The 23,999-nt window shown below is 31.7% G+C and overlaps 2 protein-coding genes and 1 long non-coding RNA gene across 3 annotated transcripts; 1 reads left to right on the top strand and 2 right to left on the bottom strand.

Annotated features, from left to right (window-relative positions):
* Positions 1–2,318: 2,318 nt before the first annotated feature.
* Positions 2,319–2,798, bottom strand: LOC123201677 (uncharacterized mitochondrial protein AtMg00810-like). The gene has a single exon (XM_044617261.1). The coding sequence runs from the start codon at positions 2,796–2,798 to the stop codon at positions 2,319–2,321; it is 480 nt and encodes a 159-aa protein (XP_044473196.1).
* Positions 2,799–9,945: 7,147 nt separating this feature from the next.
* Positions 9,946–13,223, top strand: LOC123202387. The gene is made up of 2 exons (XR_006498953.1): positions 9,946–10,573; positions 12,882–13,223. It is a non-coding gene; the product is annotated as an uncharacterized LOC123202387 (long non-coding RNA).
* A 4,992-nt stretch (positions 13,224–18,215) lies between these two features.
* On the bottom strand, positions 18,216–22,085 carry LOC123201450 (cytochrome P450 CYP72A219-like). Its single transcript, XM_044616962.1, has 5 exons — positions 21,724–22,085; positions 20,206–20,423; positions 19,787–20,031; positions 18,967–19,351; positions 18,216–18,765 (listed from the first exon to the last, which is right to left on the bottom strand). Exons 1-5 carry the CDS (start codon positions 22,001–22,003, stop codon positions 18,337–18,339), a joined length of 1,557 nt encoding a protein of 518 aa, XP_044472897.1. The 5' UTR covers positions 22,004–22,085; the 3' UTR covers positions 18,216–18,336.
* Between the last annotated feature and the right edge of the window lie 1,914 nt (positions 22,086–23,999).

Raw genomic sequence — 23,999 nt, 5'->3', positions numbered from 1 at the left:
TTTTCGACCACTAAAAAATTCAAGTACGTGTATTGAATGAATATTTAAAAGTAATCAGTTTCGCTCATCCAATGTTAGGGGAAGCTTCTTAAATCATTGAAATTCTCTAAAAGTTAAAAAAAAAAAAAAATTAAGAAGCAATACACTACACTTCTTTCAATCGGTTTAACTCATCAAAATACTATTTTCGTTCTGGAAAACTTGAAAAACCTCCTCTTGCACGTTCTTACCAATTTGGATGTTGACGTCGTTGGAATTTTTATGCAGACATACATTCATTGTGTTTTTATTTGAGGGAAATTGATTAGACATTTACAGTTTAAAAGATTGTTTTATGCAATTTAATTTTGTATAATCTAATACTATTAAATATCCAATTGACATTATAGTGATGGACTAGCCAATTATCATCTTTTATTTTCATTTTTTATAGTCTTTAATTAAAGTGAAAAATGGTGATACACTATGAATGTCATATTAGGTCAGAATGTCGAAAATCCATCAGCACATACGTCACCAGGCATCACATACATCAGCGCTTATACAAGTATTTCATACTTTTCTTACGCTAAGTCAAGTCACATGCATTTATTTTATTTATTAAAATTTGACTAACAAAGGCAAATTAACGCCGCTCTACAGCTGGAGAAAAACACTTTCCTAGGAAAAGCAGATTTAATGCAGTAAGGTGACAATAACTTACGGCTGTTTAGTTTTCAGTAAATAAAATATTATTTTTGATAATTTATTTTTTATTATTTATATTATTTTATTTAATTTATTAAAATAAAAAATTATGATAATTTTTTATTAATAATAATAATAATATGATAAATAATATAAATATTAATTTGATTATTATATTAAAAAATTATTAAAATAACTTTAATTTTATTATAATTATATTCTTATTATTATTATTTTTGATAAAAATAATCATATTTTTAATTAATACAATAAATATAAATTAAAGAATTGAACCGGACCTTGAATTAGTCACTTAAATAGGTTTTATTTTAACAGTAACCACTTTATGCATTATTTCGGTTTGAATAGCAGACGAACCAGCGGTTTGTCTTCGTTCACAATCTGTTACGATTCAGACTGATTTGGTTTTTTAATGTGCCGTTGCAGCTGCGACAACGTTTGTCGACATTTGGCGACGACTGCCAATGATGTTTGACAATGACTGATGTGGACGAATTAAAGAAAGAGGCCGTTTGCTGAGGTTGCGCAGGTTCAAGCCTGCTATGACCGACGTTTCTTCTCCATCAAGCATGGCTTTGCTTCACTGTGAACAAATATTATTTATACTAATATTAAGCTGCCAACTAATATTTAAAGAAAACTTGTCACAATGCAGTCTGCTTAATGTACCTTCCCAAGCATTATAAATTTAAACTATTATTTAATTCATTGCAGCGTAGTAAATTTGTGATTACCCAACCATGGTTCTAAACAATGTTATTTAATAATACTATTTACTGTTTTTAATGCAATATTATTTACCTTTTTCAATGTGTTTAAAAAAACATATGGTAGTTTCGTTTTTATTATTTAATAATATTTGATGCTAACATATAATATTTAGAAATACTGCCTGAATATATGCATTGTTATCTTATATAATATTTAATAATATTCTTTAATATATGTGTGGTTTGATTTTTGTAATAATGACTGTCAAAATCTGAGGGAGTAGAGTTGGTTCAATACAGCAAACCAGAGAAACTTAGAAAAGAAGTGTAAAGAAGAAGAATTATTGTTTTCTATTACTTGTATATACAATCTTTATATGTAATGACTTATATACTGTAAACACTAATCTATCTTTGGTAACATAATATGAATTGTACAAAAAAAGTTGTGCTTTTAATGGTCGAAAATAATCTACTAATCAATGTGATGTATGATTTTCAGGGATGTGATTTCTAATAATCTGGGATATGATTTCCAGGGATAATGTAGGATTTCCAGGGATGTGATATGATATGATTTCTAATACTCCCCCTCAAGCTTGTGGTTTGTAGATGTCATAAACTGCAAGCTTGTTTAAAAGGTAAAAATGTTGTCTTGATCCCAAGGGTTTGGTGAATATATCAGCTAATTGTTCTGTGGTTCGAATATGATAAGGTTTTATGAATCCTTCTTATATCTTGTCTCTCACAAAGTGACAATCGATCTCTATATGCTTAGTTCTTTCATGAAAGACTAGATTGGTAGAGATATCCTTTGCTGCTTTGTTGTCACAATAGAGTCCAATTGGTTTTGAAATTGTCACGCCCAAATCCTCTAACAGACCACAAATCCATATTATTTCACAAGTCGATCTCTATATGCTTAGTTCTTTCATGAACGACTGGATTGATAGAGATATTCTTTGCTGCTTTGTTGCCATAATAGAGTCCAATCGGTTCTGAGATTGTCACGCCTAGATCCTCTAACAGACCACAAATCCATATTATTTTACAAGTAGTTTTTGTCATTGCCCGGTATTCTGCTTCAACTGAAGAGAGAGAGACAGTGGATTGCTTCTTTGTCTTCCATGAGATAAGTGAATCCCTAAGTTTTACACAGAAGCCTGTCAATGATTTCCTTATCATAGGACATGTACCCCAGTCTGAGTCGTAGTAAGCCATTATTATCAGATTTTTATCTTGAGAGAATAATAACCATAGACCCGGACATCCTTTCAGGTATTTAATTACCTTTAAAGCTGTATCCATGTGAGACTGCTTTGGTGCATGCATAAATTGACCAAGAATCTGAACCGCATAACTAATGTCTGATCTGGTCATTGTGAGATAGATCAGTCATCCCACTAGTCGTTGATATTTGAGATGATTCTGTAGTGGTGGGTCTTCTACTGTTTTGCTGTTATGATCATACTCTTGACTGGTGAGTTTGATATTTTGTTCAACTAGGATGATATTTGGTTTACAAGTAGATAATCCAGTGTCTGCTATTAATTCCAAGGCATACTTCCTTTGGCTAAAGATGATTTCATCTACAGATCGGGCAATTTCAATTCCCAGAAAATATTTTGGAGATCCTAAATCTTTTATCCTGAATGATTTATAGAGGTGAGTTTTTAGCTTCTCTATAGTGATGACATCATTCCCAGTTATAAGGATATCATCCACATAAACCACGAGACATATGAATGAATTTCCTTGTCTTCTTGTGAAGAAGGCATAATCGTGTCTTAACAGTTTGAAACCTAGCTTGATCAATTCCTCTGTAATTTTGGTGTTCCATTGTCAAGATGCATGTTTTAGGCCATATAAGGACTTTCACAGATGACATACAAGATTCTCCCCCTATTTGTGAACTCTTGGTGGAACTTCCATATATATTTCTTCATCTAAGTCCCTATAAAGGAAAGTATTATGAACATCCATCTGATGAAGAGACCAGTCATGAGAAGCTGCAATAGCAAGGAGTGTGTGAATAGTAACATGTTTAATGACAGGTAAAAAGGTCTCTTGGTAATCAAGTCCTTTCTACTGAGTAAACCCTTCCAATCGAGCTTTATATCGTTCAATGGAACCATCAGTCTGATGTTTTATCTTGAAGACCCATTTGTAACCTATGGGTTTCCTATGAGATGATCGTGGTACTAAATCCCAGGTTTTGTTAAGGTATAGAGCTTCTAGTTCTTCTACCATCATCTGACGCCACTGAGGTAATTGAACTGTTTCAGAATATGAGTTAGGTTCACGATGTTCAAAGATGTGACTGATGCAAGCTCTGTGCCCTAGAGATAACCTGTCATAATTGATATATTGAGAAATAACATATGATTCAGATAAAACAACACAAACATAATCAATGCTCCAAATGGAAGGTTTTTTGGTTTGTGATGAACGTCTCAAGGGAACCTGTATAGGATCATCAAAAGTAACTAGAACATCCATGGATAATGAAGTGGGATCCAGAATAAGTGAAGGGGAATCAACACCTTGTGTAGAGTTAGATCCTATTGATATACCGCCAATGTTATGAGAAGATGGGATTACATCATACTCTTGTTCAAGGAATTCAGTATGAGTCATTGGAGGTGAACCAGTAGATGTCGTGTCCTTAATCTCATCAACAAAAGGGATAACATCTTCATGAAATATGACATCTCTACTGATGAAGAATTTGTTTGCAGCCATATCATATAGGCGATATCCCTTTTGTAGTAGAGGATATCCCATGAATACACAACGAGTTGCTCGGGTGTCAAATTTGTCTGCTTGCTGCAGTTTGGTGGAGTCACAGAGACACCCAAATACTCTTAAGTTCCTGATGGCTGGTTTCTTGCCAAAGAGAAGTTCATAAGGTGTTTTGTCATCCAGAACCTTAGTTGGCATTCTATTGATCAGATAGGCTGCCATGACCACACAATCTCCCCAGAACTTCGGTGGAATTTTAGATTGGTGTTTGAGGGCACGAGCCATTTCCAATATATGTCTATGTTTTCGTTCTACAGTACTATTCTGTTGTGGTGTGTAAGGGTAGAAGCTTTTCATGAAGAATTCCTTAAGAGTCAAGGTAGGTAGTGGTGGTATGGTTAAAAAAATCTTTTGCATTGTCTATTCAAATTCGCTGAATTTTTGTGTGGAATTGAGTTTGGACCATGGATACAAATTTTAGAAAAAAAGAATGTGTTTAGGTTTTTGAGTTCATGAGGTATAACCACGTGGCACGTGAGAAGTCATCTACTACGGTAAGAAAATATTTGGATCTATCATAATTAGATGTACTATAAGGTCCCCAAATGTCTAAGTGTGTCAATTGGAATGGTTTTGTGGTTGTAGAGGTGCTTATAGGAAAGGTAGTGCGAGTTTGCTTAGCAAGGGGGCAAATGAGACACTTTGGATATGGAATAGTACTCGAATGCCCTAATCTTTGATGGGAAATGAATGACACTTTATTAATTTGATTTGTATTACAATAGGGAGAAGTAATACAATTTTTATTTAATAAAGGAAATGTCTTAGGGTTCGGTGTTCAGTAGTATAGCCCATATTGTTCTTTACCCAAGCCTATCAGATTGCCAGTCGAATGGTCTTGAAATGTGCATATAGTAGGTAAAAAAGTTACTGCACATTTGTTATTTACGCATAGTTTGAAAACTAAGATGAGGTTGAAACGAAATGTAGGTATACAAAGGGCATTTTTTAGTATGAGTTTATCTAATTGGACATCTCTTATTTGTGTAGCTTGAGTTATAGTCTCATTAGGTAATTTAACAGGTGTTGGAGGAAACAAATATTTTGTGTTGGTACAAAATTCTAGGGAACGTATTATATAGTCATTAGCCCTTGAATTTATTATCCAAACATCTAGAGAAATAAAAGTATTTAAGCATGAAATTGTACTTGCATAGGAAGTGGGAATGCCATTGCCCTTTAGTATCTGATTGAGATTGAATCAGTTGATTATATTATTCAGATGAGAGTCTTGTTGTAGGTCATAGACTGGTTGAAGCAGCTTGATTTGTTATGGGCCCTTCTGCTTTTGTTTTGTTAGATCTAGGATAACAATGCAACTTTCAGCAAGTATCCTTGATGTGATTATGTCGTTTGCAATAGTCACGATATAATTTTCCCCTTTGTTTGAGGGGCTGATTGTAATTATTGAAACTGTTTGGGGCTTGATGAAAATTGTTAAAAGTCTGGGTTCCAATCTGATTTTGTGTTGTGGGCAAATATGAGTCGTTGGATCACTTGGCTTCATCCTATCCATTTATCCTACCATATAAATTAAATAGTTGAGATGGCCCTAATTCATTTTTTTCTTCTCCAGCTGCCTGCTTTCTTTGATAAACATTGAGGGTAGCAGCTCTCTTCTCTTCATCATGCCTAATGTTCCTCTGACTTTCATCTTGAACAGCAAGATGATATGCTCATCGTAGTGATAACGCCTCTACAAAGGTAAGTATATGAGTTCTGAAAACGACAAATCCTTTGTTCAACTCCATTAGGAATCGAGTCAGCCTCTCATGTTCCTTTTTGCATTGGATCTGTCTGAGAACGTCTGATGGTGTAACGATTGACTCTTCGATGGCGTCTAACTCATTCCATACAGTGGAGAGTCTAATGAAATAGTTCGTGACACTCTGATTTTCTTTTCGGATCTCGACAAGGGTTTGTTGAATGCTATAGATCTTCACAAGATCTAAAGCTCCATACATATCTTTGATGAATCCCTATAACTCGCTAGCATCTTCTGTAGATGGTAGAGCAGCTACAATTTCCTTAGTCAAACAGTTTCTAATCCAAGCTCGGAAAAGGGTATTACATTATACCTAAAATCGGGCAAGGTCAGGTTCAGACGACATAGGCACAATACCGTTAACGAATCCAATCTTGTCATTTGCGATAAGTGCCCTTCTAAAATCTCTAGCCCATCATGCATAATTCTTGGCTCCAGTTAAAGTTTGTTTTATCAAAATAAGTTTTGGTCCATCTGATGGCAAGGCATAAAGAACATCTCCAGGCTTTGGTTTATTTTTGTTTGTAGGAATCAGGCGAAAAGCTAGCATCTGTGATGTTTCAATAGTGGATTCTGGCAATATAAGATTGACAGATGTTGTTTTGATTGGCTCTGTCTAATCCAGATTTTCTTTTGTGTAGGTTAATAGGACGCAAGTGAGGCTACCTTGTGTTGGAACTGAACAGAAGCTTAAAAGGACAGCAATTCAGAACCTTGCTCTAATACCATGCCAAAATCTGAGAGAGCAGAGTTGGTTCAATACAGCGAACCAGAGAAGCTCAGGAAAGAAGTGTAAAGAAGAAGAATTATTGTTTTCTATTACTTGTATATACAATTTTTACATGTAATGACTTATATACTGTAAGCACTAATCTATCTTTGGTAACATAATATGAATTGTACAAAAAAATCTATGCTTTGAATGGTAGAAAATAATCTGCTAATCAATGTGATGTATGATTTCTAGAGATATGATTTCTAATAATATGGGATATGATTTCCAAGGATAATGTAAGATTTCCAAGGATGTGATATGATATGATTTCCAATAATGACTATATTGTATAATTAATTTGTAATAGTATTTCAATATGTGTTCTGTAAGGTTTGAATTAAAAAATATGTATAAATTTTAATTCAGTGTATAAAAACATGTAATTTGACCAAAAATTTTCATGTTTTCACATAAAATTAAAAATCTAGTTTAACCAATTGATAAAAACAGTCTAATCGATTCGATTAAACTATACCTTAAAACGGTTTTTGGTCTGATCCGGTTTTTAAAACCTTGATAACAAGTAATATAAAATAGACTTTTAAAATAATTATGCTCAAAAACATTTAAGTAAAATAATATACTAGTATTCTTTTATTACTTCTAACCAAACATAATAATTCCTTATACCTACTAAAATTTTATCAAATATAGTAATAATTTATATCCAGCAATTTTATAAGTAAACTATTTTTAAGGTAATTTTTTTAATTTTGATAATAAAATATTAATCAAACCAAATGCCTTCTTAGACTCTTAATCCAATAATTATAAGTTTCAAGAAAGGAAGTTCACATACCGTAGTATTTGATGATATGATGATAAAATGGAATGATTCAAATTAGGGTTATTTGGAAAATGGGGATTTATACAATTAATTTAAGATTCTTAATTTATCTAATTGAACCCTGAAATCAAAGTTTGATTATCGATGATTTATTATTTCAAAGTTCGAATTTTCAGTTTGGTGAGTTTGTTTCTGAATATAACATTGTTTTCCAAAAGAAATTTAAATTGAAAAGTCATTATGTTCAACTACCTTCCTATTGCGATTTTTGGCAAAATTGGAGGCAATTGAGCCATCATCGGCATAAGTTGTGGTTAGGGTAGTATCCTAGAGCCAATTTTCATTGATATAATTCATTATAATTATTATTGTTTTAATTAATAAGACGACAATTTCATTATCTCTTATTGTTCTACAATTTAGATAATTGTCTTACAAATGGTTGAACTATGATGAGAGGCTTAGTGCATAATAATTTATCGTTCTGATATTACCATGACTAAGGGTACGGGTAATAGTGATAAAACATCATAATGTTGAACGAACCCATAAAAAATGGTGACACTTCTCATGCCAAAGTTGTTTATTGACAGTTTAGTATAACACTTAGATGTATATTATAGATAGATTTTGATAAACAAACCCACCAAGAGAATTTCATATGAATGGTTGTTCTAATATTTATAGAATATATCTTTTTAGTGAACGAAAATACATGTGATTCTTAGATTTGAAGTCACTAGACTGTCTTGTACAAAGATTAATATGGTTTGATAATAACCTAACGTAATATGTTTTGAGGATTGTTAGAAATGTGTTAATTGACCATATCGATATATGCATAAAGGTTATGGTGGATTGATAAAAAATTTGTCACTTTCAAGCATGAGGATTGATATTTCAAATAGGCCAACTGCAATCATTACTAGGGGTAGACCTCTACATTTTCCAATGATTTGTTTGGATTACTAGGAGTCCTTCAAGTTTGGAGAACATCTACTGTTAGAGCCAAATGCTTTTTGCAAAAATTTTCCTACCCCTTCTCCAAAGACAAGGGTTCAAGCATGTGAACATGAACTATTAAGAATGATACAAATTAAACCACTATTTTATTCTGTGTCATTAAACTTACTTCATTGTTTTTATTGTTATCAAGTAAAGCGTACTCTACATTTCTCCAAAATTCAAATTTCCACACTTCATTGAACACAATCATGCATGTAACTTTATCCTTTAGGTGTTCCCTGCTCAATATCATTATCAAATACCTCTCTTCCATTTTGTCTATCTCCATAAGTTGTATATAAAGAGAGAGAAAAAAGAAAGAGAAAGGAAAGAGGAGGAGGATCATGATATTATCCTTGTAATATATTACTGACTAGTGAAAACATCGTGGATGTAGACATTTTAATTATTAAGCCAAATCATGTAAAAATCTTAATGCCATTCTTTCTCTTTTGCTCTATTTTCACCATATTAATGTCAAAACATCCATAGTACTTATACAATTCTTTCATACTCTAATAGCTACTATCATATTATATCTTGCCCGCTGTTTTGCTGTCACCATTTTTTAAATAATAAAACAAGATAATTGTATTCTTAAAAAAAAAAAATAATAACGAAAAATATAAAATTTTATTACTTATTGAACTTTCAGTGTCAAAGATTTCTTTTGATATCAGCCATATATATTTAGATAAGTCAACAGAAAACTTGTTTTTGATTGGTTAGAAGGATAATTTTTATCAAGATATCATAATGCTTATGCCTTTGTTTGCTTTAGAATGTAATTTCAATTTAATTGGAGTAGTAGTAAACAAATTGACATTTGGTTATACAAGATTTTGTCACTACTCATGTGGTCTTTGGAATTGGTAAGTTAATTCTTAAGTTTTCTATTATCTATTTACTTTTTCTTGTCTCGGTTAAAACCAATATCAAAACATCAAATTTTGAAAAAAAAAAAAAAAAAATCAAAATTTTAATAAATTTATCTAAAAATAAAATTTTATAACAATTAAAAATATAAATTTTTATAAGTTTAATTGATTTTTTAAATGGTATATTTTCATTTTTTAAAATAAATTCTTCTATTTTTTCTTTATAAAAATTTTAAAAATAATTAAGTAGAATTTTACTTTCTTTTTTTCAGAATTTTAAGAGTTGTGTTTTGAAAATTTTAAGTTTTTCTATTAATTTTTTGGTTTTTTCTTAAGGCAATATTTTTATTAGTGGTCAAAACAAATCAAAAGTTCGTTTGAAAATAGGAACATCAGGGGTTGTATTTTGTATTTTTTTTTTCTATTATGTAGTTATTTGTTTTTCTTGTATATGGTATTACTTATGTATAAATTCATATTTGTCAATATATGGTATACAAAAAAAGTATTCCATTCAATTGTTTTGCATGCTATCAGAGCATTAACATCCGTTTGCACCCCATAAGTTAAAAAAAACAATTTATTTACCCTTAAAAGTAGGGTTGTCATATTTTTCTCCGTTGGAATAACCACCTCTTAGATTTGAGAACTTTCATTTCACCTCCACACAATGGAAGAGACTCTTCCTGACTCCTCTGATTAGTTCTGGCATTATTATCTCAGTTTCCAACCATAAACATGGGCCTTCCTGGTTTTCTGCTCAACAGTTCTCCCTATTCTAGCATTGTCCTCACCAATTCTCCCTTTTTCGGTATTGTTATTGTTTTTCAGCTGATTTTCCTTTCTTTTCAATCGCTCCCTTATTTTCCAATGACCGACGGGTGCATTAGTGGGTTCCTTCTCATCTTCCGGCCACAAACAATCACGTTACTCTTTTTCGGCCAAGAACGGACACTTTCATATCTCCAACAAACGAGTCATGCGTTATATCTTTTAGGGTTTTCTCTTGCGACGAACAAACACTCTCAAATCTCTAACGATCCATCTCCCCAACGACTTGATATTCAAGCTCTCATATCTTTGATGATCTATCTCGCTGGCGATTTGAATTCCTAGCTTGGCTTCCCGGCTTCTGGCAAACCTGTGAGTTATGTTCTTTATTGTTTTTGAGTAATATTTTTGTTGCTGTTTGGGTAATTTTTTGTTAGAATCTTGCTCATTTGGTTATGTTTTGGCTGGTTTCTATTATAATTTGGGTGTAATAAGTTGGACACATCACTATTATGGGAGTATACCCTTTTCTTTGACAAAGTTCCAACAAACATGAGTTTAATCAATCCCATATTGACTGAAGGGATTTTTTTTAACTTAGTATTATATTGAGGCATTCGTTAAACAACTAGTCTTGCCGATTTTTAATCTTGCATACTTTAGTGATTTAATTTGCAATTAATTAAATCTAGCAAGCACTCTACGAAGGAAAATGAATGTGTCAGTACATGACCAAATTAAAAATAAGTCGCTCGAACTTAAAAGGGTTGATAGATTAACCTAAGATCTTTTTATTCAAATCTTTAAGACTTTAAGAATTCTCTATTTCTTCCACTCTATTTTCAAGTATATTACAATTCTTTGACTTACATGATAATAAAATTCATATTTTAATTTTTTATCAATAAAATTTGAAATATTGAATTATATTTGTAGAGAGTATGATAAGAATAGAATGTACATCTAGAATAATAGAGAAAGGAGAATCATACATGTCCTATTGGAAAATTTTACATAGGTTTGAGACTCAGGTACTAGGCACCATGCATATTTGACATATAAAATACAAACGATTAAAATTAATTAAAATTTTAATCATTTACCAATTTGTTAATGAAAATGAATGAATAACTCAAGTTAATGGCCAAGATTAGAGTCATAAATTAAGAAGGTTCTTTAGTATTAATTAGCTTTATTCTCTCCCTATTTTCATCCTTTATTCTCTTCTTAATTATCTTTTATTAACTGTCTATAATTTTATGCTTTATTCTCTCAATTATATTTTCTTACCGATAGAATTATACAACTAGTCATTGTATGATTTTGTATAAGTATCCTTGTAATATCTAATTTTAAAATAAGAGGGATAGAAAATTATATTTTCTATATTCTCCTTATGGTATCAAAACCTAACAAGAGAATACAAGAGAGAGAAATTCTCATGGCCAACTCTAAAAATAACTTTGAGCATCCAATTTTTCCACCAGTGCACTAGTTTCATCTCCATCAAATTAGACACTGATAATTTCTTGCTATGACGATCCCAAGTGCTACCTTTGGTTCGAAGTCTTGGTTTAACGCATCACTTAACCGAAGATAGCAAGCCTAAAAAGTACGATGTAGGTGATGATGGCAAGCAGATAAGTAATCCTCAATACCACATATGACTCAACAATGATGGCCTATTAACCTCATAGTTATTAGGAATCATAACCGAAGAAGTGTTGGTAATGTTAGATGAAGTGGACACGGGATTCCAAGTATGGAATTCATTAGATAATCAACTTCTTCCTATTACAAAGGAAAAAGAAATTGCTCTAACTGAAAATTTGATGACTATTCAAAGAAGGAACTTATCTCTTATGAATATCTTAAAAAATCAAAGGGATATGTGATAGTCTAACTACAGTCAAGAAACCCATTGATGAGGTAACAAAAGTATTTCATTTGGCTAGAGGACTCGGACCCAAATATAAGGATTTTCGAACTGCCATGTTAAGCAAACCACCGTACCCTACTTACCATCAATTTATTGTAGCATTACGATCACATGAACAGATTAAAGCTTCTAAAGAAAGCTCAAATATTATAACCATGAGCAAGCCTCTATTGGACAAAGAGGTCGCAGAGGACGCTTTAACTCTAGAGGAAAGGGTTTCACTCCAATAGTTAGACATGAGGCACCGAACCAAAGAGGGCAAGTTGGAGAATCATCAAATTGGAGGAATAACAACCAACAATCTTATAAAGATTCAAAATTGAATTGTCAGATATGTGGAAAGCCTAATCATTCTGCCCTTGAGTGTTGGAATCAGTTTGATCACTCCTTTCAACCTGAAGATATTCCTAAAGCCTTAGTAGCCATAAACATCAAAGACTCCATTGATCGCACTCTTTATGAAGATTTAGGTGCTGTTACACAAATGCTCAATGATCCAGGTACGATCACAACCATTGAGCCTTATGAAGGAAATAAAACCATATATGTTGGAAATAGTGAGGGGTTAGAAATTCACATGTAGGTGAAGGTAAAATCAAAACTAAAAGTGGAGATTTAAAATTAAATAATGTTTTGATAGCTCTAGAAATTAAAAAGAATCTCATTTCTGTTGGACAACTTACTGTTGATAATTCTTGTTCCATAGAATTCTTTTCTAACAATTTCATGATTAAAAATCAGCTACAAAAGACAATAGCTAAAGGATACAGAAATGAAGGTTTATATGCTACTGAGGAAGCTAGAGACCAAGTTTTCGCTGTTACACAAAATAAAGCTTCCCTAGATATATGACATCAAAGAATGGGACACCCCGATTCCAAGTTTTTAAAGCATTTGCACAACAAACACTTTTTTGATATTTTTAGTTGGAAAAGACCAGAGACATCCTTTTAGCTTGACAAATCAAATTTCAATTTTCCTTTAGATAAAAATCCACTGTGATTTATGAGATCGACCGTTATATCTTCATGTTAAGATTTTAAGTATTACGTTATTTTAATATATGATTGCACTTGTTATTCTTGGGTTTTTCCATTTAAAAGAAAATCAGATTTTTTTTTTGAATATTTTAACAAATTTAAAAACCAAGTAAAAGATTATTTTGAAAGAAAAATTAAAATTTTTTGAAATGATGGTGGCAGAGAGTTTTCCTCTTTAGAATTTGAAAAACATCTTAATAGTTGTGGGATTCACCATTAATTCTTTTGTCCTTGTACACTGGAACAAAACGGAAATAGCTAAAAGAAAATATAGACATATCATAGAAACTAGTCTTACTCCTCTTTCAAGCTAATCTGCCTCTAAAATTTTGGGTAGATGCTTTTCTAACAGTTGTATACTTAATAAATAGGCTTCACTCCATTACTCGTAAAATGGAAACATCATTTTCAAAATTATTTAAAAGAACACCTGATTATAGTTTCTTGAGAGTTTTTGGTTATAGGTGTTTTCCTTGTCTTAAGGATCATGGGAAGAATAAATTTGCCAAGCAGGCATATCCTTGCATTTTTGTTTTTGATTATAGTCCTATACATAAAATATATAGATGTCTTGATCCTAAATCAAATAAGATTTATATATCTAGGTATGTTGTTTTTGATGAAAACATGTTTCCTTGTGCACCTAACTCTAATTCCATGTCACAGGAAACGTTAGAATTAACATCTTTTCTAGAACAAGAGGCATAGGGGAAGAAGAACACCTTTGACAAGAGTGCAATTCCTAAAACGGAAAATAGAGTGTTTGTTGTCAATACAAGATCATAAAAGTCCATTACTTATGAGGATCGTATGGATGACTCATGTGAAAATCAGAATAATATCATAGATAAAAGATTAAAACTACATGAAGACCACATATCAAAAGAAATAAAAGAGGTTACAAAAGAAAATAATTTGCCAAATATAGAAATTGAAGTTGTTGAAGAAAATAGAGAACCACTAATATTATCTGAAAATGAATTAAGTAGTCATATTTTAAACGAACATATAACAACTAACTCATTGCCTTCTCTTGTGGAACAAATTTAGAAGAAAATGAACAAGTAGACAATCAAAGATTCACCAGAAGAAGGTTAAAACAAAATCCACAACTAGATCCAAAACTTTCTGCTAAAATTCAAAGATATAGAGATCAAGGAGGGTTCAAAGGAGTACTCAAGTCTATAGTAGCAATATTAGAGAGCCTAAAAATTCAAGCTGGCATTGACTATCCCTCATTGGCATGAAGCAATGAAAGAAGGACTCAAGGCATTACATGAGAACCAAACATGGACATTAGTTCTCGACCAACCAAGACAAATGTCATAGGATCAAAATGGGTCTTCAAAACAAAGTTAAAAGAAGATGGATAGTGGAACGATTCAAGGCTAGACTTGTAGCACAAGGATACACCCAAGTTAAAAGAGTAAACTATAAAGAAACATTTAGTCCAATAATAAAAGCCACAACAATTTTATTAGTCTTAGCCACTGTAGTTTCATCAAAGTGGAAGATGCAACAACTTGAGGTCAAGAATGCATTCCTACACGTACGTCTTAAAGAAGATGCCTACATAGAGTAACCTCCTGGGTTTGAAAATTCTAAACTCTCTCATTTCATATGCAAATTACATAAATCGCATTATGGGCTTAAACAAACACCCAGCACATGGTTTGATCACTTATCCCAATTTTTATTACATATTGGTTTCATTTGTAATAAATCAAATTCATTTTTATTTATATTGCGAAAAAGAAATTATATTGTGCTAATATTAGTTTATATTGATGATATTATGATTTTAGGAAATAATGAAATTCTTATGGAAGAATTAATCAAAAAACTTGGTCAAGAGTTTGCACTAAAGGACTTGGAGCGGTTTTATCATTTTCTTAGAATTGAAATTAAATATTTTTAAGGAGGAATCATGATGTCATAAGAAAAATATATAAGAGACCTCTTAAATTGTGCTCATATGGTAGAATGTTCACATTTCAACAGTCCAATGACACTTAAAATTCTATCAATGTCTAAAGACTTAAAAAAAGTAAACACTTAAAAAAAGTAAACACTTAAGAATATAGGAGTCTAGTTGGTGCACTACAATATTTAACCTATACTCGACTAGAGATTGTGCAAGCTGTTAGAAACTACAAGAACCAAATGAAGGGGACATGTGAGATGTTAAAAGGATATTACGATACCTCAAGGAAATGATACACTATGATATTAAATTTATATCTCAAACTCCACTTAAATTATATGCTTTTTGTGATGTAGATTGGGTAGGAGATCCTACAACAAGAAGAAGCACAACATGGTATTGTGTATACTTAGGAGCAAACTGCATTTCATGGTCATCAAAGAAACAACCAACCATCTTAAGATCAAGTGCAGAGGTGGACTATAGAGCTATGACAATTACAACAATAAAGATCACATAGATAGCTTTTCTTTTCAAAGATATTGGAATTCAACTCACTCAAGCACCACAATTATTTTGTGACAACATGAGTGCATTTACATATGACAACACAACCTGTGTTCCTTGCAAGAATAAAACACATTAGGATAGACTATCACATTGTGCATGAGAAAGTTGTTATGGGATCACTTATTACTAGATATGTTTCATCAAGTCACCATATAATTGATTGTTTTTAACTAAACCATTGCCCAAGCTACCATTTCAACATTTTCGTGATAAGCTAGGAGTACAAGTAACCATTTCCTCCAACTTGAGAAACAGTGAAAAGGAATGAATAACTCAAGTCAATGGCCAAGATTAGAGTAATAAATTAAGGAGATTCTTTAGTATTAATTAGCTTTATTCTCTCCTTAATTATCTTTCATTAACTCTCCCTAATTTTATGTTTTATTCTCTCCTTAACTATATTTTCTTACAATTAGAATTATACAACTAGCCATTGCATGATTTTGTGTAAATATCTTTCTAATATCTAATTTTAAAATAAGAGGAATGAAAATGATCTTTCCTATATTCTCTTTAGTTAAAATTACATTTTCTACTTTATAATTTTATAGAATTGTAATTAACCTTTAAAGGTCTCGAATATTACAATTTAGTTTTTACCACATGTCAATGTGAAATTGGGTTGCAAATTAACCGCATAACAAATGTTCCATTTCTAGAATAGTCAGATCAAAATTCCATACTTCAACAAAATTCCAAAGAAAGTGTTGGCCATGAGTAACATCACATTGCTTTGATGATGGCCCGATTAGTTGTGATGGAATGGTTGTTCCTAACATACCACTCTTGAAAACATTTATGAACTCAAAATGTTACATATGTAGTCTAAGAGTAATTTTTATAAATGTTAGACAATAAACATTTATCAACAAACTAACACAAGATCAAATTATTGGATATGATATGCATTACCATCTATAGGGTGTTTATGAAACACTTATTTATGTTTGGAGCCTTTTTCACTTCATTTGCAAACGGATGAGTCTTTCGCTTTCCAAGCAAAGTTAGGATCGTGTCAAGCTAATCCAAATGAGATGCACAAAATCTAGTAAGAGATGCTTAAGGAGTTTGCTAGAACACCTTAGATAGTAAGTGATGTATTGAGTGAGTGTATATGGTTTGAAAAACCCTTATAGGTCACAATATCATATGTTTATATATACATAATGGAACGATCTTTGCAAGAAACAAAACATTCATTCTAGTAACAATACAATTAGGTATGCTATATATCAACTCATTACAACGATTATTGTAGAAGTACAGAACAATCGTTCCACTAACACTATTATTGTCTATAATAATGAACAATAAATGCATGATTATTGCTTGTAGATAAGGTAAACTATGGATAAGAAATGATCATTTCAATAACTAGAACATTCTTTCCAATGACCCTAAACTTATCCAAAATTTAAATTATCCTATCCACTGGGGTTAACTCTCATTGATCTTACTCTAGCCCCTCTATTTTTAGGTTATAACAACTTGGTCCCCCAAGTGAGACAACATCTCAATTACGTGAAACAATTTTATAGAGCTCAAAACTGTCATCTCATAATTTGGATGTGACTCACCCTATACAACATAGAGTTTTTAGATACTATGATCAACCCTTTTTGTATGTGATGAATAGGCTCTTCGTCATGTTGCCAATAAGCAAATTCATGAAGAATCTAGAATCCATCAACCATCTTCACATAAACCAAGATTGTCTCTAGTGAGATATCATGACTACCTAAGTGAAAAAGTGTCAACAATAGATAAGAACTTGTTAATGATACGATTAATATGCAATTCGGTCCTTTTATCAACCAACAACTCATTATGGGTAAAGCACAAAGGCTGTGTCTATTTTGGGTTATCCTAAATTTGTATTATCTGATTCTACAGAAATGATTAAATAGCATTGGACTTAGTGACAACCCTATCCTATTATAGCCATAAATTTAAATGGTTGTTAACATCTATTAAAAGGTTTATGAGATATCTACTACTATAGCCGAGAATGATGAATCCTTAATTGATTTACTGTAGCCTTCATACATATTCTAATATAGTCAATCACCACTATTTTGACAATCATATCTCGAAGACTACATTAAACTAGTTTCAAACTATACCAATCAATTTACAAGACAATCTAATGATCATAAGTTGAAGGATCACATGTGCCACCATTTGTTAAGGGATGTGTTTCATAGAAATTAAAATTACTATCTATATAAAATCCTTTTAACAAGTTTAGTAAATATGTCTATTCAATATACACCCCTGTATTGTACTAAATTTATTAATATAAACATAATATAAAAAAATACGAACAACCTATATATAATGCAAATACATCAATTAGATAACTGACTTTAGAGCACTTTCCTTAAAAATATGAAGCTTCCTAGATAAGACAAATGGGCTTTTTCTCTTTCAAGACATTTCCATGAGCTTGTATATGAATTTTTTATTTGTGTTTTGAAACAATTTGGAAACAAACTAACTTTCAAGATTAGAAGGTGAAGTGCTTAGCCTAACAAGATAAAATTGAAGATCAAACTTATTTTATTTCATGTTTTTACCAACTTTGATGTGCATACATAAAATACATATTATTAAGTAAAATTTAGTTCGTAAATTGTATCAAAGCTAGTTATTAAATAAAAGACTAAATTTTGTGTAAAATCATTGGAGCACCATACTGTGGTTTTATAGTTGGGGCACGAACGGGCGCATGGACATAGGTTGGAGAAAGTTGAAAAGAGAAGTTTTGTAGAATCATTGCTAAAGCTAGTTTTGCTTCTAGCAATGCAAAATTTTGTCCTATACATATTCTTGGACCCCAACCAAATGGAAAGAATGAGACCTGATCATTCTTTGATGCCTTTGACACTCCTTGAGAAAATCTATCTGGGTTGAACTCTTTTACATCATCTCCCCAATATTCTTCATCATGATGAACCAAAATTATCGGTACTGAAAGTATAACTCCAGGTGGTATAATGGTTTCTCCTAATTTGCACTCTGTAGTAGTAGCTCTATCAATCTGAGCTGCTGGTGGATATAGCCTTAGAGCCTCTTGAAGAATTTTGTGCAACTATAAAAAACAAAAAATGCAAGGAATTATTTTGTATAATATTAAAACTATGTATACTTAGTTTTGAGTATCTTATTGAATAACTAGATGATGCATGATCATATTATTGAGTGATTTTAAATTAAAGATAAAAAAACTCTCAATTATATGATAACGCATCATTTGGGTATCACTCACGAATTAATACATATATTTACTTACTTCTTTCAATTGGTTCAGCTCATCAAATCGTGGTTCTTTATTCCCAAAAACTTGTAAAACCTCTTCTCTTGCGCGCTCCTGCCAATTTTGATGCATGCATAACAAAATCATTGTCCATACAAACAAAGTTGCAGTAGTCTCCTGGCCAGCGAGATAGAAAAGTTTGCACTCCTCAATCACCTCTTCAAGACTCATTCCACTTTCTTTGTTCCCATGCTCTTGAATTTCTTTGTGATTTGATCCCACTAATAAACCCAATAGATCATCACTACTTGCTTCACCAACTATCAGGGCCTCTTCTCTTTTCTTTATGATGCCTTTGATCAACTCTCGCATTTCATTATAATTACTTTTTAGTTTTCTATTTGCTTTTGTGGGCAAAAACCTGCAAATAATTAATAAACAATTTATGTAATAACTACAAGAGTTTTATGAAAATGTGAACTGTTACGAATGCAATATTAAAATGAAAGTGGAGCTAGGTAAAATGATTTTCAGTCTGCAGAATTTTGAAAACAAGAAAATGCTCTTCTCAAGCGTTTTCACTCTTATTCTTTTTTAAAAACAAATTACTATTTCAATTTTTTTCAAACCCAATTTCTGAAACAATATAACAATAAAGTTATATATATCCACTTTGAGTATATAAATGAGTACATATTTGATATATGTTATTAAATGATTTAGTGGTTTTAAATTAAAAATAAAGTAACATTCAATTTCATGATGACAGATTATGTATATATTCATTTGTGTATTTAAAAGCATGTATATATAACATTGCTCAATGATAGTGTTACACTAAGTTGATTCAGATTACCTCCAGCCTGGAATGAGACTTAAGTGGAAAACTTCAAATAAAAGATCAAGTTGTTCACTTATAAGTTCAAATATTTTTCTCCCATCTTCATAACTACTACCAAATGCTGTCCGAGAAATTACATCTCTTGCTAAATCTTTAATGTGAGGCCACACGTCTAATTCATAGGAGTCTTCATTCAATGTTGAGATTTTCCATTTCCTTATCATGTCGTTGCAACACAAATAAAATTTAGGTATCATTTCCTATAAAGAAAGGGGGAAAAAAAAAGACATGTCAAATATATCAAATTTCTTATCCCGAATAATATGTGAACCATAGAATGATGTGAATTCAGTAATATGTCCAGATGTGTGTGTGTATATATATATATATATATCCTCAATATTATTTATGATTTTTAGTGGAGAGAATGAGACCTTCAACTTGTCAAGATGGAAAGCTGGATTGGCAATCCTTCTGACTTTAACCCATTGTTCACCTTCGTACGTCAACATCCCTGTCACTACCAACTTAGAAATTTGGGTGGTCTTGGGTTTCTGAAAAGTTTCATATTTGGATAAGATTTCTCTTATCAATTTGGGGTCCGTGACGCTTATGGCTGGAGTTGGACCTTGCCATGTCATTGAATTTTTCCCTGAAATATAAAATTATATTTAGACAAGATTTCCCTTACAAATTAGTTGTTAAAACTCATAAAATAAATATAAAAATTATAGAATAGAATCGATTAAGCAGAGAATTTCGGCTCCCATGGCAAGTATATATCTAGTAATCGCTGATAAATTTAATTATGTAATTATAGTTCTATGTAAATGTTTATAAATGCAAAAATGATATATCATCCAGTGAAAAATAGGGACTGTGTATACAAAGGTTAGCTTGATTAAAGCGGATAAAGAATGAGACAATAATTGAATAAAATTATATCAATTTATATTCATGATTTTATATAGAACTATTTAATAAAATAATATGGCGTAGGACAATTAACCTTTGTTAAAGTCAAAATTACTAAAAGAACAATTGAGGCTTATACTACTATGTCATTATCTTGCATAAATCGGAGGCCCTAGAATTTTCCTTCGTGTATGTTTAACTTGCATAAAAAAGAAGGTTAAATTATGGATGAGATTAAGTGTCGTGACAACCAAGTAATGACAATGATCACCCTTATCAATGTTAAATCTTTGTGCGTATCATTTATATATAATCCCGAAGTCAAGCAACATTGTCTTATGATTACAAAGTTCAAAATATTAATGTGGCCGGCAATACTATTACAAGAAAGATAAACTCTCACGACTCTAGAAAAGTTCAACTTACTTTAAAATACTTTTCTCTATGTTTATATGTAATATAATATATGTATATATTTTTTAATAAATAATTTGATATATATATATATATATAAAATATTATTATATAATTAAATATTATTTTATTTTTAATTTAAAATTATTTAATTATATGACGATGATATACTCAATTATATAATTAAAAGTTTATATAAATAGTCATATCATTTTATGAAATAACACTATTAACGATACAACAAAACCATATATATAAATAACGACATATTATCATGTGATTGAGTGTTATTTTATAATTAATTTTTAATTATCTAATAATATAATAATATATTATTGTTTGTGTATAAAATTATACACATAATATTACTTTTAACAATAATAGTTAATTAATTAATTACTTAATCAGATTAATTGCATATGATGACTATTGTAGCAAACCAAAGCCAAAAATCAGAAAATCTATTTTGTCATGGGACGTTAAAGGCTGAAGAGGAAGAAAAGATAAACCAGCAAAGCAAATCACAAAACCTTCAATTTAAGCTATGGTAGCCAGGCCCAAAAAAATAAAAAAAGGCAAACTAATTCAACAAGGATCATTTTCAAGTGGGGCATTAGGCAAACCGTATTTCTTGATAATATGATGGAAGAATGGCAGGACTCGAGGTGCAATATCATCGGAGAGGTTGATGGGTTTGGTTTTCGCTTGTTTTGTCATCATGAACATCTCCTTAGTGTCTCCATAAACAAGTCTGTAGGGGTTGCCGGAGAAACCTTGCTTTCTAAGCATCATCTCTAGCTTCTTTGGCTTGAACCAAATCCGATCCAGCACCATCCAAAGGCATGCTAAAATGGTAGCAAAAGCAAAGGAGAAAATGATAGATGACAGTATAGCAATATCCATCTTTAGGGAAGAAACTGAGAGAGAGACTGAAAATTATAAATGATTTATGTTCTATATAGCGGCTTTTATGCATATAGGAGCAATTTCATTGTTCCACCCAAAGTTTGGTTCAAGAACACTTTTTCACCCCTTAAATGGATAAATCACACTGTCCCACCCAACATCCAGAGCCATAAACGACAAATGCATTATTTTAACTCCCGACAAGTAAAATTACTAGATTATCCCAGTATGATTAATTTGTTTTCTGTTCTCCACCTTTTTTTTTTTTGTTTCTTCCGTTCTCGTTCCCCCTCTCATTCTTCTCCATCACGAATTTTTACCCAGTAATAGTCGCCCTTAGCTGTGCCGTTGTGGAATACCTACCATTCATCTTCTGAATTGTTGTTGTACATCCATGGATATTCAATTGGAATTAGATCAATACAACAATCATATTCTGCCTCTATATTCAACCCTATCTATTGTGTTTAGGTCCATCCATGACCGGTCAATCTAATCCGCTTTGCTTTAACTACCAAGGGTAATTGGTGTAAGGGAGTTATTGATAGTTCAACATCTATTTAAATATCCAAACTGCTCCAAATCAAGTAGAATGCAATGTTTTACAGAAGAGTTTTTTCTCTTCTTTGCCACACACAAAGCCAAAAATTACATAGACATCAAGTCTCCCAAAAGGAATGTAATACGTGGGCAAATGGGGTCGTGAAAATGACTCACATCAATACTTCGCTCCATATTCAAATGGGCTTTGTAGCAAACTTGAAACCAAGTATACAAATTTATGTTTACTATAATTTATAGAATTCAATTTGGCATGTTTAATTATTTCCAACATTAGTATTAGAGCATAGGTTACGAATATATCATATATTCTGTGAATTAAATCATATATTCTGTGCAATCATAATCTAAATTTTTTTATTAAAATTCGTTTTGTGCATGAATTAAATTCGACCAAAGTTGCATAAAATTGGTGACGAGAAACATGTTGGATGGTTGCTTGGAATTGTATTGGATGCATTGAAATTGAAATCAAGTCGAATTAACATCAATGAAAATCAAGCCAAAAACCATGACCCATGATGTGTTCTTCAAGTCGTCGTATCATTGGAATCTGGCGACATTGGAAGTCGTCGTTGGTGTAAGAAGAATGTCCGACTAGTGGGCTACAAAAGCATCATGGTCTCGTCATTGAAAAATGGTGGAAAGATAACCAATTAAACTACCCAAAAGTTAGGCGCATAAAATTCAGGTTGGGAAACCCAATTGTCCGACCCATTGGTCAATGGGTTAGTCAAATCGTCAATCAACAAGTCAACCCACATAGCCAATTAGGTTAACTGAATCGATCAATGTCCATTTGGGTCGGTTGACTGATCAACGATCAAAGGTTAACCATCACTATTGATCGACACATTTAAGCATATGGATGCACATGAGAATCAACTTCCGATTTGTGGCAACACATGTGGCTCAATCTCGATGCACAAATGTGTTGTAGGCTCTGTTTTGGTGCATAGAAGCATGTGCAATGACGGCTCGATGAATGAAGGCGCATAAGACCCTATTTTGGCTTATGATGGCTTGTGAACAACATTTTCTGACCTGTTTAGGTGCGTAAAAACTATTTATGGTGTGAAAGTTGTGTAGAGCTCAGATTTGCATATGGAATGTGTTCCATGGGTTCTACAACAAGCAAAGACATGTAATACCTTATTTTGACTCCCAAAAACACATATTGACGTTTCGAAATACATGTTTCTAATTCATACAAGTTTATTGACTAAGGTTTATCACATTGTGTATATGATGTGATTAGGCACATGTTTAGACTATATATAATCTATTGCACTTTCTTAATTGGAAAAGAAATAATACATAGTCTAATCATATTCATGTATGACTATTAGCCCCATAATTAATGATCTTGTTTGAGATAAGAATTCAAAACTTTTTAGGATTGAGCGGATACATTACAACTTACTAAAGAGCG

This window comes from Mangifera indica, chromosome 18 (assembly GCF_011075055.1).
Source record: "Mangifera indica cultivar Alphonso chromosome 18, CATAS_Mindica_2.1, whole genome shotgun sequence".
Lineage (NCBI taxonomy): Eukaryota > Viridiplantae > Streptophyta > Magnoliopsida > Sapindales > Anacardiaceae > Mangifera > Mangifera indica.
The sequence above is the reverse complement of the archived record's forward strand: the minus strand, read 5'-3'. Positions and strand labels throughout refer to the sequence as shown.

What these genes read in the sequence shown, in the direction of transcription:
- LOC123201677 (XM_044617261.1), bottom strand. Translation starts at nt 2,798, where the DNA reads ATGACCAGATCAGACATTAGTTATGCGGTTCAGATTCTTGGTCAATTT.
- LOC123201450 (XM_044616962.1), bottom strand. Translation starts at nt 22,003, where the DNA reads ATGGATATTGCTATACTGTCATCTATCATTTTCTCCTTTGCTTTTGCT. An exon ending in AGTCTCATTCCAGGCTGGAG is followed by an intron (nt 19,352 to 19,786) that starts GTAATCTGAATC and finishes AATTATTTGCAG; the next exon opens with GTTTTTGCCCACAAAAGCAA. An exon ending in AGCTGAACCAATTGAAAGAA is followed by an intron (nt 18,766 to 18,966) that starts GTAAGTAAATAT and finishes TGTTTTTTATAG; the next exon opens with TTGCACAAAATTCTTCAAGA.